This window comes from Erythrolamprus reginae, chromosome 2 (assembly GCF_031021105.1).
Source record: "Erythrolamprus reginae isolate rEryReg1 chromosome 2, rEryReg1.hap1, whole genome shotgun sequence".
Classification (NCBI taxonomy): domain Eukaryota; kingdom Metazoa; phylum Chordata; class Lepidosauria; order Squamata; family Dipsadidae; genus Erythrolamprus; species Erythrolamprus reginae.
In genome coordinates, this window is record NC_091951.1 from 190,502,319 (window position 1) to 190,518,502 (window position 16,184).

The 16,184-nt window shown below is 45.8% G+C and overlaps 1 protein-coding gene across 3 annotated transcripts in view; it reads left to right on the forward strand.

Annotated features, from left to right (window-relative positions):
• Positions 1–16,184, forward strand: part of B4GALNT1 (beta-1,4-N-acetyl-galactosaminyltransferase 1) — a 134,458-nt gene that overhangs the window by 67,780 nt on the left and 50,494 nt on the right. The window contains exon 1 of one of the 3 annotated variants that reach the window (XM_070740936.1): positions 15,343–15,400. The exons of the other annotated variants lie outside the window; for them this stretch is intronic. Within the exon in view, the coding sequence (XP_070597037.1) occupies positions 15,357–15,400 (44 nt within the window). The 5' untranslated portion in view covers positions 15,343–15,356. Of the gene's footprint in view, positions 1–15,342; positions 15,401–16,184 lie in introns of those variants that run through there. 3 annotated transcript variants of the gene reach the window in all.

The following is a 16,184-nucleotide window of genomic DNA, read 5'->3' on the forward strand; positions in this document are numbered from 1 at the left end:
GCCGGTTGCCATGGCAACGGCGCGGCGGCCATGTTTTTTCCTGCCGAGGATAGCACTGGGGGTAGAACGGAGCCGGGAAGGCTCCTAGCCATGCCCCGACCTCCCTAATATCGCGCAGCCGCACTAGACACTTACATTCGTCTTCGAATTATCGGCTGCGTGATCTGTGAACCATCGTGAGTTTGAGGCCTCCGTGAGTGTTACTGGGCAAAGAATTATGGCTGATACCTCAGCACATTCCGGGGAGGAGTTGCCCGCCACTATCAGGCCCTGTACCCCCAAGGACAAGCACCCTGAGAAGACCAAATCTTCCCAGGGAGCCTCCCTTAAGGAGGCTGAGAAGAGAATACGGGCTCTTGAGAGACAGTTGGAGGCCCAGAGGCAGCAGCAGGCCGCTCTGTCTCAGTCTAGCCTCGTTATGGGACCTTCGCCACTCGAGGGGAAAGCCGGAATGGGCCTCACGTGATAGACCCGCAAAAGAGGGCGCTATTACACAAAGAAATAGAGCATCTACTGCAAATAGAAGCGATAGAGGAGGTTCCCATACACCTGAGGGGAAAAGGCTTCTACTCAGTCATTTTCCTGGTCCCCAAATCTTCGGGAGGGGTTCGTTTGATTTTAAATCTAAAATGGTTGAATCTGTATGTGCGTTATCAAAAGTTCAAAATGTACTCCCTCAGGTCTATTCTACAGGCCATACAACCAGGGGACCTGCTCACCTCTATCGACCTCAAGGAGGCCTACCTCCATGTACCGGTACTCCCGGCACACAGACAATTCCTCCGATTTTGCTTAAACGGATCTCATTACCAATATCGAGCAATGCCATTCGGCCTTTCATCAGCACCAAGGACATTCACAAAACTATTGGACGTCCTTACGGCCACTTTAAGACACCGGTCAGTGCGCCTTATGGCATATCTCGACGACATTGTGATATTGTCAAAGTCCTGGGACCAGGCACAACGAGATCTTCAACTTACCTTGACCACCCTACAAACACACGGGTTTACCATAAACTGGAACAAGAACCACTTAACACCTACAACCCGCTTGGCTCACCTGGGCACCACAATAGACAGAGTTGTGCCAGGTATTCCTATCTCAGGACAGGCAGACCAATATCCGAGCTCTGACTCAGGCATTGAGATCCCAACCAAGGCCTTCACTGGCCTTCCTGTCAAAGATCTTGGGCATGCTAGTGTCCTGCATAGATGTCGTGCCTTGGGCCAGGTTACACCTACGTCCACTCCAATGGTTCCTCCTGCCCTTCCAATGGAGGAAGATCAGTCACACCAATACACAGGTGGTTCTCCCGGCAGGGGTCAGGAGATCCATGCGATGGTGGACTTCATCAGCCATCCAGAGGGGATCGCCTTTTCGAGGACAAGACTTTGTCACTATAACGACGGACGCCAGCCTGACGGGGTGGGGAGCCCACCTCTCATCCAGTGTGGCCCAGGGTCTGTGGAGCCTTCAGGATCTGAGGGACATCAACATCAATTTCTTGGAATTAAAGGCAGTTTCCCTGGCACTGCACAGCTTTTCTCCCCTGGTGCAGGGCAGCCATGTCCTGATTCTAACGGACAATGTCTCAGCCCACTCTTACATAAACCACCAAGGGGGGACAAGATCCAGACGCCTGATGCAGGAGGCCGAATCTCTGTTCAGATGGGCAGAGGTCCATTTGGCCTCCCTCTCAGCCGAACACATATCGGGACAGGAGAATGTGTGGGCGGACTGGCTGAGCCGCAAGACTCTGGACCCGGCAGAGTGGAAATTAGACCCCAGAGTGTTCTGGGAGATAACAACTCGATTCAACACACCAATCTTGGATCTATTTGCAACGTGTCACAACACACAGCTGCCACGCTTCTTGTCCCGGTTTCCATCTCCGGGTATGGAGGGAGTGGATGCGTTGCGACTCCCCTGGCCAAAGGGGCTCCTGTATGCGTTCCCACCCACTCGCATTCTACAGAGGGTTCTGCAGAAGATCATACAGGAACGAGCCGAGGTTCTGCTAGTAGCACCCTTCTGGCCTCGACGAGCTTGGTTCTCGGACTTGATGGAGCTGTCCATCTCTCCACATTGGAGAATCCCAGACCATCTAGTAGCCCTCAGCCAGGGATGCATTGCACACCCGGAACCTCAGTGGTGGAACCTGACCGTGTGGCACTTGAGGGGGACCGCCTGAGATGGCTACATCTCCCGGACACGGTCATAGTTACCATGCAGGTGGCGCGCAGACCATCTACGAGGCGAACCTGCCAGTCGACTTGGTCGGCTTTCTGCACCTTTTGCGGAGCCCAGAAGATCGACCCTACATCGGCCTTGCCGGGGACTGTTCTAACCTTCCTTCAGGCAGGATTGGAAAAGGGATTGGCTCCAAACACCTTGCGCCGCCATGTGGCGGCGTTGTCCACAATATTAAGTCAGGACTATTACCGGCCTCTGTCATGACACCCTTGGATTAGGGATTTTTTAAAAGGAGCGTCGAATATCAGACCAGCTACCGTTCATAGGTTCCCCTCTTGGGACCTACCATTTGTTCTAAGGGCCTTGACAACTCCACCCTTCGAACCGTTGAGGACGGTACCGGTACGCTTCTTATCCATAAAAGCGGCTTTTCTAGTCGCTATTACTTCGGCCAGATGTGTGTTGGAGCTGTCGGCCCTATCTGTGAGACCTGACCTCTGTCTATTCCATCCGGACAGCGTGGTTCTTCGATTGGACCCTTCCTTCATCCCCAAGGTGAACTCTGGTTTCCATAGAACACAAGAAATAGTACAGTGATCCCCCGCTCGTTGCGAGGGTTCCGTTCCAGGAGCCCCCGCAACGAGCGGGTTTTCGCGAAGTAGCGATGCGGAAGTAAAAACACCTTCTGCGCATGTGCAGATGGTGTTTTTATTCCCACAGCGCTAGCGAGGAGCCGAAGATTGGGGGCGGCGCGGCTGTTTGCCGCCGGCATGGGGGGCTTCCTAGCAGCCCCCCAAACCCGGGTTGAGGGTCCGGGGGGCGCTGTCTCTCGGCGCTTTCGAGCTGAGTCCAGGAGCGAACTCGCTCCCGGACTCAGCTGGAAAGCGCCGAGAGACAGCGTGGACAGGCCCGTTCCTTGGCGCTGTCTCTCGGCGCTTTCGAGCTGAGTCCGGGAGCGAACTCGCTCCCGGACTCAGCTCGAAAGCGCCGAGAGACAGCGTGGACAGGCCCGTTCCTTGGCGCTGTCTCTCGGCGCTTTCGAGCTGAGTCCGGGAGCGAACTCGCTCCCGGACTCAGCTCGAAAGCGCCGAGAGACAGCGTGGACAGGCCCGTTCCTTGGCGCTGTCTCTCGGCGCTTTCGAGCTGAGTCCGGGAGCGAACTCGCTCCCGGACTCAGCTCGAAAGCGCCGAGAGACAGCGTGGACAGGCCCGTTCCTTGGCGCTGTCTCTCGCCGCTTTCGAGCTGAGTCCGGGAGCGAACTCGCTCCCGGACTCAGCTCGAAAGCGCCGAGAGACAGCGTGGACAGGCCCGTTCCTTGGCGCTGTCTCTCGCCGCTTTCGAGCTGAGTCCGGGAGCGAACTCGCTCCCGGACTCAGCTCGAAAGCGCCGAGAGACAGCGTGGACAGGCCCGTTCCTTGGCGCTGTCTCTCGCCGCTTTCGAGCTGAGTCCGGGAGCGAACTCGCTCCCGGACTCAGCTCGAAAGCGCCGAGAGACAGCGTGGACAGGCCCGTTCCTTGGCGCTGTCTCTCGCCGCTTTCGAGCTGAGTCCGGGAGCGAACTCGCTCCCGGACTCAGCTCGAAAGCGCCGAGAGACAGCGTGGACAGGCCCGTTCCTTGGCGCTGTCTCTCGCCGCTTTCGAGCTGAGTCCGGGAGCGAACTCGCTCCCGGACTCAGCTCGAAAGCGCCGAGAGACAGCGTGGACAGGCCCGTTCCTTGGCGCTGTCTCTCGCCGCTTTCGAGCTGAGTCCGGGAGCGAACTCGCTCCCGGACTCAGCTCGAAAGCGCCGAGAGACAGCGTGGACAGGACGTTCCTTGGCGCTGTCTCTCGCCGCTTTCGAGCTGAGTCCGGGAGCGAACTCGCTCCCGGACTCAGCTCGAAAGCGCCGAGAGACAGCGTGGACAGGCCCGTTAGAGAGACAGCATGGACAGGCCGTTCCTTGGCGCTGTCTCTCGGCGCTTTCGAGCTGAGTCCGGGAGCGAACTCGCTCCCGGACTCAGCTCGAAAGCGCCGAGAGACAGCGTGGACAGGCCCGTTCCTTGGCGCTGTCTCTCGGCGCTTTCGAGCTGAGTCCGGGAGCGAACTCGCTCCCGGACTCAGCTCGAAAGCGCCGAGAGACAGCGTGGACAGGCCCGTTCCTTGGCGCTGTCTCTCGCCGCTTTCGAGCTGAGTCCGGGAGCGAACTCGCTCCCGGACTCAGCTCGAAAGCGCCGAGAGACAGCGTGGACAGGCCCGTTCCTTGGCGCTGTCTCTCGCCGCTTTCGAGCTGAGTCCGGGAGCGAACTCGCTCCCGGACTCAGCTCGAAAGCGCCGAGAGACAGCGTGGACAGGCCCGTTAGAGAGACAGCATGGACAGGCCGTTCCTTGGCGCTGTCTCTCGGCGCTTTCGAGCTGAGTCCGGGAGCGAATTCGCTTCAGGACTCAGCTCGAAAGCGGCGAGAATGAACGGCGTGGGCGGGCGAAGGGCGGGCGGCAGCGAGGAGTTTGCGTGGGCGGTGGGGAAACTCCTCGCTGACGCCAGCAAGAGGGGGAAGACCCAGGAAAGCCACCCAGCAGCTGATCTCCCGGTTGCCATCTACGCATGCGTGCCCATAGAAAAAACGCACGCATGCGTAGATGGTATTTTGACTTCCGGGTTGAAAAATCGCGAAGTACCCTGTTCGCAATGGTTGGGGACGCAATAAACGGGGGATCACTGTATTGCCAGATTTCTGCTCACATGGCACGCACCCATCTGAACTCAGATGGCATAAATTGGACGTGAGACGTGCTGTTAAAATTTATACTCGTAGGACACAGGCTTCCAGAACATCGGAGGCATTATTTATCTCTTTCTCCTCACACAGAATGGGCACTAGAGTGTCTTCTCAGACCATTAGCCGTTGGATAAGAGACTGCATCACTGAAGCCTATAAAGCATCAGGACAGACTGTTCCTCAGGGAATAACAGGACATTCAACATGCAGTGTGGCAGCTTCGGCAGCCTGGACTACACAAGCTTCGATCGAAGAGATTTGTAGAACAGCCACGTGGGCAGCTCCATCTACCTTCATCAAGCATTACTGGATTGACTCTTTTGCTTCCGCAGAGGCAGCATTTGGGAGGAGGGTGTTGCAGAGGGTGTGTACAACGTGAACGCCCTTGGATCTGATTTTCCCTCCCGTTTATTATGTCTTGGGTACATCCCACGTTGGACTCTCCTTGCAAGTGCATTGGAGAAGGACCGTTGAACTTACCTGAACGGTCTTCTCGATGCACTGCAGGGAGAGTCCAAACCCACCCGGTTGGTGGACCAAGGGCTTTTTTTTTTGCCATTATTGAAGTCTATTCTTAGTCAGTTTTGCCTTCCAGTTGTTTAATAAAAAGTTTATAGTTTACTGCTCCTTCGTTTTCTTATGACTGGTGGGCTAGGGGGCGGTACCTGCATAATGTTTAAAATTAAAACTCATTTTGGAAGCCGCGGTAACGACAAATACCTTTGGGGGTGTTATTGCTTGCTGCAGAAGGACTGAGGACGGTTTTTGGATTTGTGGTATACGTGTTGGATTACTCCTTGCGAAAGAGACATCCCGGCTCTTTTTTTGAGTCTGAAGAACGGGAGGCGGCGACTTCGATCTGTGAGTGTTACGATCCCCTTGGCAAAGATGGCGACGATGACTCGGCGGAAATTACTTGAAAGTTTTTAGAATGAATTTTCGCCACGTCTATTTGTGATTTCGACTTGCCCTAGAACTATCAGCTACACTTTAAATTTTCGCAAGGAGAGAAGGTTTAAGTAACGTGTTTCGAAGGTAGGAGAAAGTTTAAACCCCCCGCAACAAGAAAAATAATATTTTTGCTATTTGTCTTTGAAATAACACCCTGATTAGTTGGAAAAAAAGTAAAGCAGATAAGAGTTAAAACAGCAACCGGAAAACCCCGACCCTACTTTTCTACCTACCATTTACCCTTCCTTTCCATACCCTTTTTTGCCTTAATTTTCATTACTTTTTACCTCCCTCCTTTAATATTAAATAAATAAAGTTTGCTTACTTTTGAATCTCATACATAGATAGATATTTTTGCTTTTTTTTTTTTAATTTCCACTACTATTATCCTTTTTCTTTTTGGACATCTTTGCATATATTGGATTACTTTTGGATACTTGGAAATTGAACAACTGAACTTACCTGAACGGTCTTCTCGATGCACTGCAGGGAGAGTCCAAACCCACCCGGTTGGTGGACCAAGGGCTTTTTTTTTTGCCATTATTGAAGTCTATTCATAGTCAGTTTTGCCTTCCAGTTGTTTAATAAAAAGTTTATAGTTTACTGCTCCTTCGTTTTCTTATGACTGGTGGGCTAGGGGGCGGTACCTGCATAATGTTTAAAATTAAAACTCAGTCCCTCCAATGAGACTGGAGAAATACCCACGTTGGACTCTCCTTGCAGTGCATCGAGAAGACCGTTCAGGTAAGTTCAACGGTCCATTCGGAGGAAAGAAACAATAAATCCTTAATCCACAGTCCCAATTATACGTCTTATAAAGTTCTTATTCAACGTCTTCTTAACTTCTTCTTAAATATTATTGGGATAGTACAGATAGGGTTATAAAAATGTATTAGTAGATATATAAATTAGTCCCGGAACCCAAACTAACTTTTTCTCTGTTAGTGATTATTCAGTTTCTTTTTTCTTCTGCACTGTCATTTGCAGTCCAGCGCAGTAATGGCGTCCGTCATCTCCTTTCCCACGCTTCCTTCTGCAATCTTTCAACAGCTCCTTGTCCCCATAAAAACAATCATTCAATAACAGCTCCCCTTTAGTTTCTTTTGTTTTAGTTTCTTTTTTTCAATGGGGGAAAAGATTAGATAGCAGAAAATTGAAATGACCCAAGCGATAAGAGAAGCAGCTAAATATGTTTATAAATCTATTTATTAAAATCATGAGGAATTTTTATGCTGGCCATAACACCACTAATCTCTATATGTCATTACAATATATACACGCAAAGTAGCCAGCAGTACAGTGAGGCTAATAGGTTTAATTCCCAAACAACTCATATTAAATATTTTAATCCTAATAGGTGTCTCACCAACTCTATAAAATCTGGGGGAAATTTTATGAAAGGATCGAAAATAAAAATAGATAAATTTGTAAGCACTTTGAAGGTAATGTAAAAGAGTTAGAGATAAGTTTGTAAAAACCTGGATGACAAAAAGAGAAATGGTGGCAATATTGGGTAAATTATGTAACACAAAGGAGTGAAGACTTATGAATAGGAATATTAGAAATTGTAGGAAATGTATTCAATTTTTTTAAATTTTTATATTTAGGTGAATTATTCTTTTTTTCTTTTTCTATTTTAGTCTTTCTTTTAAAATTAAATATAATTTAGTTGTTAGATTTTTAATTTGCTATATAAGATGTTTTTATGTATATACACCATTGGATATCAAGGTATGAGTATATTTACAGATAAGGTTGATGATGATGATATATGTGTTTCTATTTATATATGTTTAACGTTGCAGAAAAATTAAAAAAAACTTTATACCATTAAAATACAGAAAATTGTATAAGGGCAGACTAGATGGACCATGAGGTCTTTTTCTGCCGTCAGTCTTCTATGTTTCTATGTTAACAGCCTCTGGCATAAACCCCAAGGTTTTTTTAATGGTATAAAGTTTTTTTAAAAAATTTCTGCAACGTTAAATTTTTCTGCAACTGTTCAGATGTTACTACATTCAATCTAGAGAATGCTAGAGATCTCCTAGAGCAGTGTTTCCCAACCAGTGTGCCACTTGAATATTCTTTGCCCATACAAAGTATTTTTTATAGTAAGAAGAAATCAACAAGGAAATTTACAGTGGCTATAAACCACTCCTTCTCACCCTTTGTAATATTGAAGGACAAAGAGGACAACTTTTATTGTCTGTGCTCTATTCACTTTTCCTTCACACAGGTTCTTTTATATATGCCCAGGTTATTGGGCTCCAAAAACCCAGAGAACCAATGATAATTTGGCGATAGGTTTAAGTAAATAAAAAGATGAAGAAAATAAAATTTCAAATGGAGAAAAACTCCTTTAAAACTAGAGAGAGCAACAGCAAAAGTGATAACCTCTATAGGAAAGGAATGGCAAATAAGGTTTTCAGCACCAAGTCAACTAGCAGCTGAACAAATTGTGGATAAAGCACCAGCTAGAAAGCAGGATGTCATGAGTTCAACTCCTGCCTTAGCCATGAAAGCCAGTTAGGTAACTTTGGGCCGGTCGCTCTCTCTCAGCCCAACTTGTCTCACAGTGTGAAAACAGGAGGTGGAAGGAGTGTTGGGTATGCTGACTGCCTGAAGTAGTTTTGGGAAAATAATAAAGGTGGGATAGAAATAAATAAAAATAAATTTAAAAATTGCCTATAGGATTGGCTAAGCTCCCTCTCTCTTTACTGACTTACCTCGGAAAGGGGCGGCATACAAATATAATAATAATAATAATAATAATAATAATAATAATAATAATAATAATAATTATTATTATTATTATTGTTATTGTTATTGTTATTGTTATTGTTGTTGTTGTTGTTGTTGTTGTTTTGTTGCTGTTGTTATTGTTATTGTTGTTGTTGTTGTTATTATTATTATTATTATTATTATTATCATCATCATTAGTGAAACTGACATTTAGACCTGCAGCAGGATACTCCTTATAATAATAAAGTCATAAACGTTTGAACACTTTGTACAAGTACTCCTCAACTTAAAACAGTTCGTTTCAGAACGGGACTTTTTGCCTCCTCCACTTCTCCGAGTCTTTCCCGTTCCCAGCCTTCTGCCCCCCAGCCATTTGTTGCTGCCTTTTCTCCCTGGCCCTTTGGCCAAATGGGCTCAAAAGCACTTTTTCCCTGGCCTTTTGGATGCAGGGCGGGGGAGGCTACTGCCCAGACGGGGTGGAATGCAGTGGGGTAGTGAAAATGGAGCTCTACCCCAGAGCACCCAATTTGCACTGAAAGATGCTAAAAGAAAATGCAGGGCGTCCTGCACAAGCCACGCCCACAGTGGGGTAGTAAAAATTTTGGTAGCCCTCCACTGACACAGGGGACATTTTCCTGCCAGCCAATCAGAGGATTCAGTACTTTTCATTCCCTTCCACTCTGCCTTCCCGTGTGTCTGGAAGCAGCCTTTTTAGGAGAAGGAGCAGGAGTTTTATATTTTAATTTGTGTGTGTGTGTGTGTTTATTTCCTTATCAAGAGACATTATTTAGAAGCTCTTTTTTTCTCAGCTTTGAAGTTTTGACAGTCTTAAATTAGCTTTATTGCGTCCGTCTCCCCCCCTTGGCTCGCTGATGGAAGATTATCTCGGCTGTTTCTCTATTTCATTCCGATCAGAGTTGTCTTCCCCCTCTTCCTCCTTGCTGGTTTCCAGGGTAATTTTGTACCCAAAGGGACAAATGTAATGGAGCAAATGACCTTGGAACACTAACCTTGGAAAGAAATCACATTGATTAACATGCTGTAAACAATAAAAAAAAATTATAAAGGACTGACACAAGGCTCCATCTTAGGCCTACTACTCTTCAATATCTTCATAAATGACTTAGATGAAGAAACAGAAGTGGAATTGACAAAATTTGCAGATGATACTAAGATGGCAGGAATACCCAACACCCTATTACGGGGTAGGCAAAATTGGTTCTTCTTCAAAGTTGGCTCTTCTATGACATGTGGATTTCAACTCCCAGAATTCCTGAGCTAGTATGATTGACTCAGGAATTCTGGGAGTTGAAGTCCACAAGTCATAGAAGAGCCAACTTTGCCTACCCCTGGACTAGAGGATCTACAAGGTCCCTTCTGTTAGATATTTGCCTGGGTGACCTACCCAGACAGGGTAAAAGTCAAAAGTTCAGATTTGTTTATTGCATGTTGATTGGTTGCCTTCTTTTGGCGCTTAAAATGTATCTTTGTAAAACTGCCCTGTTGCTGGGCTAGATTGTATAAATAGGAGAACTGTCATTGTATAGAGCTCTCAATACTCCATTGCTTCTTGACTGAATTGACTTCCTTGTCCTGTTAGCAAAATAAACCTTGCTTGATTCAACCTTGCTTTGAGAGTTATTACATTGGCGATGAGGAAACCGACCCTCCGTGTGCTATCATGGCTACTCCATCGGTAGTCCAGCCACCTGAATTCTTTGACCCAGAAAGAATGACCTGGACAGCCTACATGCCGAAGTTTGAAATATTTTTGGAAGCCAACTCTGATAATCTGTGATCTGTTTATTGGAATTGCCTTTCTTGTTCTAGTTTGACTTATTAGCCGCTCTGTACTGGGAAAACAGAATCCAGCGGAGGCTCAGGCCATCAGTACTAGCAAACCCAGACAGGATCATTCCTGGCTTCAGAGTAGATCATCAAATGATGCAAGGTTCTGGATATAGGTATGGTCATCTTGCAATTTTGCCAGTGCCTTTCTCCCAAACGCCAGCACTTCAGATCGCTCTGAACCCAATGGTGAGAATCATTGAAAATTAAGGAATGTGCGGGCTTCACCCTTAACTGATAGAAGTTGTGGAGTGAGAGGCAGAACATTCCTTGTTAACACCAGACTAATAGACTTTGTGGTTAATCTAATCCTTTAGGCGATGCAGCTATAGAAACCTTTTCTTACCTGAGGCGAGAATTTTAAATATTTGACAAAATTAGTAAAACAGCCTGAAGACACATTGTCTGAGCAGTCCCACCCTGTTTTACCTGTTCAGCAAAGCAAGGGCACGGGACAATTATTTTTCTCCATCTCCCTTTACCCATCCCCCCCAGCAGTGTTGGACTTTGGAGAAAAGGTAGTCCAGGTTTTCTTTAGCTCCCTGAGGAAGGAATTAAAATTATTAAAGGTTATTAAAAAGGAAAATATAGGAAGTCTATTATTGGTGGGGAGAAGAATGTAATTTACAGCAATATGAACAATCTCTTCCTTCAGATGGATTTCTTACAACCCAAGCTAAGACTCAACCAATAGATCTTTTTCTGATTATTTTTGTCTCTGTTTTAATCAAATCTCTGTGCATACACTTGGTGTTTGGTCTTTCGGAGTTATGAGGTACACCCAGTGATGGGCTCCTACGGGAACAGTTCCGGTAGCAAAATTTGGACCTCCACCCCAGAGCACCCAATTTGCACTGAAAGATGTTGAAACAAAATGCATAAGCCCACGCCCACAGTGTGGTAGTAAAAATTTTGGTAGCCCATCACTGGCTACACCCATCCACAAGTATCCAAAGAAATTCCTTGAAGCCACTTATGACAAGTTCTTATGTGTGTCCCTTTCTTATTTCTGCTCCCAATATTTTTTATTTTGTGTGTGTGTGTGGGCACACATGCATGTGTGCTTCCCTTTTTGCTCAGCTCTTCAGTACACAAGTAGGAAAATTTTTAGACTTCAAAAACTCAGTCTGGGAAAACAGAAGCCAGCTGAGGCTCAAGGCAACACCAACACAACACCTGCCTCTTGGCAACAAAGCAAGTCTTTAAGGACTCAAAGGACAGCGCTGTTTATTTTCCGCTCAATTCTACTCCAACTCCTGTTTGTCCACTATTTCTCTTTTTGAGTTCTACTGCTGGAGAACATTTGCCTTGGGCTACTTCAGGCTGTTCAATTTGTTTCCTAAACAAATGGAAATAAATAGAAAAGAGGTGTGAGGTGTTAAATAAATAATGAACCAAGACCCCTAGAAGGCCATCCGGAGATCTATTAGAATAAAAGAACACAACAGGAGAAAAAGAGGAGGAGGAGGAAAGAAGAAAGGGAGAAGAGAGGAGGGAAAGGAGGGAAAATAGAGGATAGAAGAGAAGGAAAGGGAAGAGGAGAGCAGTAGGAGAGAGGAAGGGGAGGTAGAGAAGGATGGAAAGGAAGGAAAGGAAACTAAAAGGAGAAGAGGAAGAAGGGTTGTGGGAAACGAAAAAGGGAAGGAAGGGATGGCAAAGGAAGGGATGGGAAAATGGGAAGGAAGGGATGGCAAAAAAGCAGTCTCAATTATGAGGTACACCCGGGTTTGGGGGGGTGCTAGCAAGCCCCCCATGTCGGCGGCGACGTTTTAAAACACCTGGGCGGCTTTCCAATGAGTCCCGAAGACAAACGCGGAAGTTTGACGTTTGTCTTCGGGACTCATTGGAAAGCTCCGATCATTTTAAAACAGGCGCGCCGTTCTCCGCTGACTCCTGGCGAACTTCCCGGGCGAAGGGCGAAGGGCGGGCGAGCGGGTGCTGGGGGGGGGGCTTCGCCCTCCCGCCAGCAAGAGGGGGAAGACCCAGGGAAGCCGCCCAGCAGCTGATCTGCCCGGCGCCATCTACGCATGCGTGCCCATAGAAAAAAGGGCACGCATGCGCAGATGGTGTTTTGACTTCCGGTTTCAAAAATCGCAAATTACCCTGTTCGCAATGGTCAGGGACGCAATAACCGGGGGATCACTGTATTTGGGTTTCTTCCCGTGTAGGATTTGGAAATTTCTGGCAACGTTCCCATGAGGTCCCACGCGTCATCTTCAGGCTGGTGCTTCTGTCCTTGTTCTAGGGCGAACACAGTGAGACCTGAGCTGCCTTCCTTCTATAAATACTGGTTGCTGGGTGTGGTTTGATGGCTCAGCAATTGCCTGCTGTGTAGAAACTTCCTGGTGAGTCAGTGGGGTAACATCTGGGGTCGTTGATGTAGCTGAGGTATGCTGATTAGTTAATGGTTGTAGATTAGGTGTGATATCCTGAGTAGTTGAAGCTTGCAGGCTACTTGATTGTTTTGCAATGTGTGTTCTGAGTCTGATTTCAGGTCTATGGCTGGGATACATTTGAGGGCTGGTTTCCAGATGTCTGGTAGGCGGGAGGTATCATCCCGCTTGTTCATATTTTGGGGATGTTTTTCTATCTCGATGGCCATCTACACACAAATACACTAAAGGTTACTTTGACCTGCTATCACTCCTTTCTGGTTTGGCTAGGAAGAAGTTTTAAAGGCACAGGGCACCACCTATCCAGTTGCTGGGCATTTTGCAGGCAGTCTGTCATTGCACACACATTTTTCAGGAATCAAAATCTGAAAAGAAGAATGTATAATTTAATAATAATAGTAATAACAGGCACAGAGAAGGTACCTATTCAGCAGACTACCTTTTCAGTATGTAGACAACATAGTGAAGGCAATGATGGGAAGGATCAATGCTGCCCCATTTTTATTTCTCATACAATTCTACTCAAATGGGAATTGCAGGTCCATTATCTAATTGTGTTGATAAATAATAGAAGTGTTTGGGCTGTCAGTCTTTCTTTTTTCTTTGAGGACAGTGAAATAACAGAAAGAGAAACAAGGAACTTTTGTGCCTTATCAACTTCTGTTAGTGCTACCAAGTGTCTGTCAGTCAGTCAATCAATCAATCAGAATAGAGCTGGAAGGGACCTTGAAGGTCTTCTAATCCAGCCCCCCTGCTCAAGCAGGAGACCATATAGCATTTCAGATGTGACTATCCAGTCTTCTTTAAAAACCTCCAGACCCATCACTTCTGAAGGCGAGCTGTTCCATTGGTTAATTGTCCTTGCTGTTAAGGATTTTCTCCTTAATTCCAGGTTGTTTCTCTCCTTGATTAGTTTCCAACCATTGTTTCTGGTCCTGCCCTCTGGTGCTTTGGAAAATAAGTTGAACCCCTCCTCTTTGTGGCAGCCCCTCAACTAATGGAATACTGCTATCATGTGCCTTTTTTCGTCCTCCCCAGGCTCCAGAGGCTTTCTTGCTTCTTCCACTGTTTCTATTCTAATTTTCTTTTCTTGCCATGCTACAATCTTGCCTTCTGGTACCAGCCATCTGAACATTATATTATCTTTAATCAACCTCTTGGTTAAAAATTGATACTATCTTTTATTTTCTCTTATTCTGCATGGTACCTGTTTCAACATTATGATTTCTTTGCCCTTGTAAGTAATTCGTTTGATTTCGCAACCATTTATGGATGTCATCTCTTACAGCTCGTCTTGGGAATTTTATATGAACTTCCTTCGGTAAATAGTGCCTCCTTGCAAAATTTGTACGCACTCTGTAAAGTTCATCGACCTTTCACATTGAGAGGCTCAAAACAGAAAAGAATTCAGAGAGGACCAAAGCAATCCTCAGTGAGGTTTCTCACTAAGCAAAGGGCAAGAGCCAGGTATGTGCAATTTAGAGATTAAGTCTTTCTCTTTCCAGGGCCTCTATCTTGTTTATCATTATTAACTAGTTGGCTAACTAATTTGTCACCCAGTGACTCTTAGAAGGCATTTGGATTACTCTATGGCAGTGTTTCCCAACCTTGGCAAGTTGAAGATATCTGGACTTCAACTCCCAGAATTCCCCAGCCAGCATTTGCTGGCTGGGGAATTCTGGGAGTTGAAGTCCAAATATCTTCAACTTGCCAAGGTTGGGATACACTGCTCTATGGTTCATTGTGCTGTGCACCTCTTTCTTCAGGGAAGCTCTCTTGCTAAGCATTTGACACAAATTGTTGTCTGCTCTTACCTGCCTAAGTCTTCCAGCTTTAAATATCCATTTGTGTGCATTGGCAACGTGTGCAATACAATGCGTGTCTTCTGCCCAAACTCTTTATCGGCAAAAGAAGGTGTTCGTCTCTTTTTGGTCAGTGGCCCATTCAGTGCCAATTCTAATAGAAAGGCATTTATGGAAATTTGATGGGTGAAGTCACAGCAACTTTTTTTGAAAATGTCATCCTTTTTCCGTATCAGCTGGATAGATGACTGTGCTCCATTCTGTTAATTTCACCTTTAGGTTGTATTGGCTGTGTTTCTGAAGCTTCTTTAGAAGGCTGCAGGCCACACTGGGAATTAAGCCACCTGCTCAGATAATTAATTGAGGGAAGGGAAATTACTTCCCAGGACTACAAAACAAAAAACAAAAAAACCCAACCCTATGAGTTGTATATTGCATATGTGCCTCATTTGTATGGGTGGAGTCTTCCCTGCATTGCTACAGGTTAAAAGCACGAAAGCCACCTTTTGCTATGGTGTAGTACGCATCTCCCTAACAGCTTGCTAGGTTGCTGATCTACCTTGTTCATAATGCGCATTTCTCTTTCATCCTAAGTGATGGTCTTTGAGTGTTGTAATGGTGACTGTGCAGGTGGATTAAAAAACCCAATAAGAATCACTTGACCAGGATGGGGCCAAGGAGAGCCTTCAGCATTTCTGGCATCAGAGTCAGGTAGGAAAACTCTGGAGGACGGAGAAGTTCCAGGTTCGTTATCTGTTTTTTTAAATTCCTCCTCTTCCAAGTAACCTTCTAGCTTCTTATGGGAATCACTTGGGGAAAACTCGTAGGGGGACCATGGAGAGGTTTTTCTTACCAAGCACAGAGTTCAGAAATTGTTTGAATAAAGCATCAAGTGGGCAGAGATGGTATAAAAATGCTGGCTGTGCTTTCTAATATCGTGTGAAGGACAATAAAGGAGACATCTTGGAAATGTTGGTAGGCAAGAAACAAATATTGGGATAATTAACTTGACTTGAGCAGGGTGTCTAATGGAAGTAGTAGTAATTTTTCAACTCCATTTTGCAAAAGACAGCTAAGAAATACAGAAACTAAATAACCTTTAGTTTCAGAAAATATATGAACATTTATTTTATTTTTATTTATTTTTTATTTATTTATTTATTTTGTCCAATACACAAAGAGGGTTTTAGGGGGTATATATCTATATACACATAGTAAAATGCATGATGAAGGTTATAGAGGAGATACTCATAGTAAAATATATCTAAGAAATAACAGAAAAGAAGATATAGTAATAGAACATATCAATGAAGGAATAGAAGAAGAGATATAGGAATAGAAGAAAGGTATAGGAGATATAGGAGAGCAATAGGACAGGGGACGGAAGGCACTCTAGTGCACTTGTACTCGCCCTTTACTGACCTCTTAGGGATCTGGATAGGTCAACCGTAGATAATCTAAGGGTAAAGTGTTGGGGGTTTGGGGATGACACTAT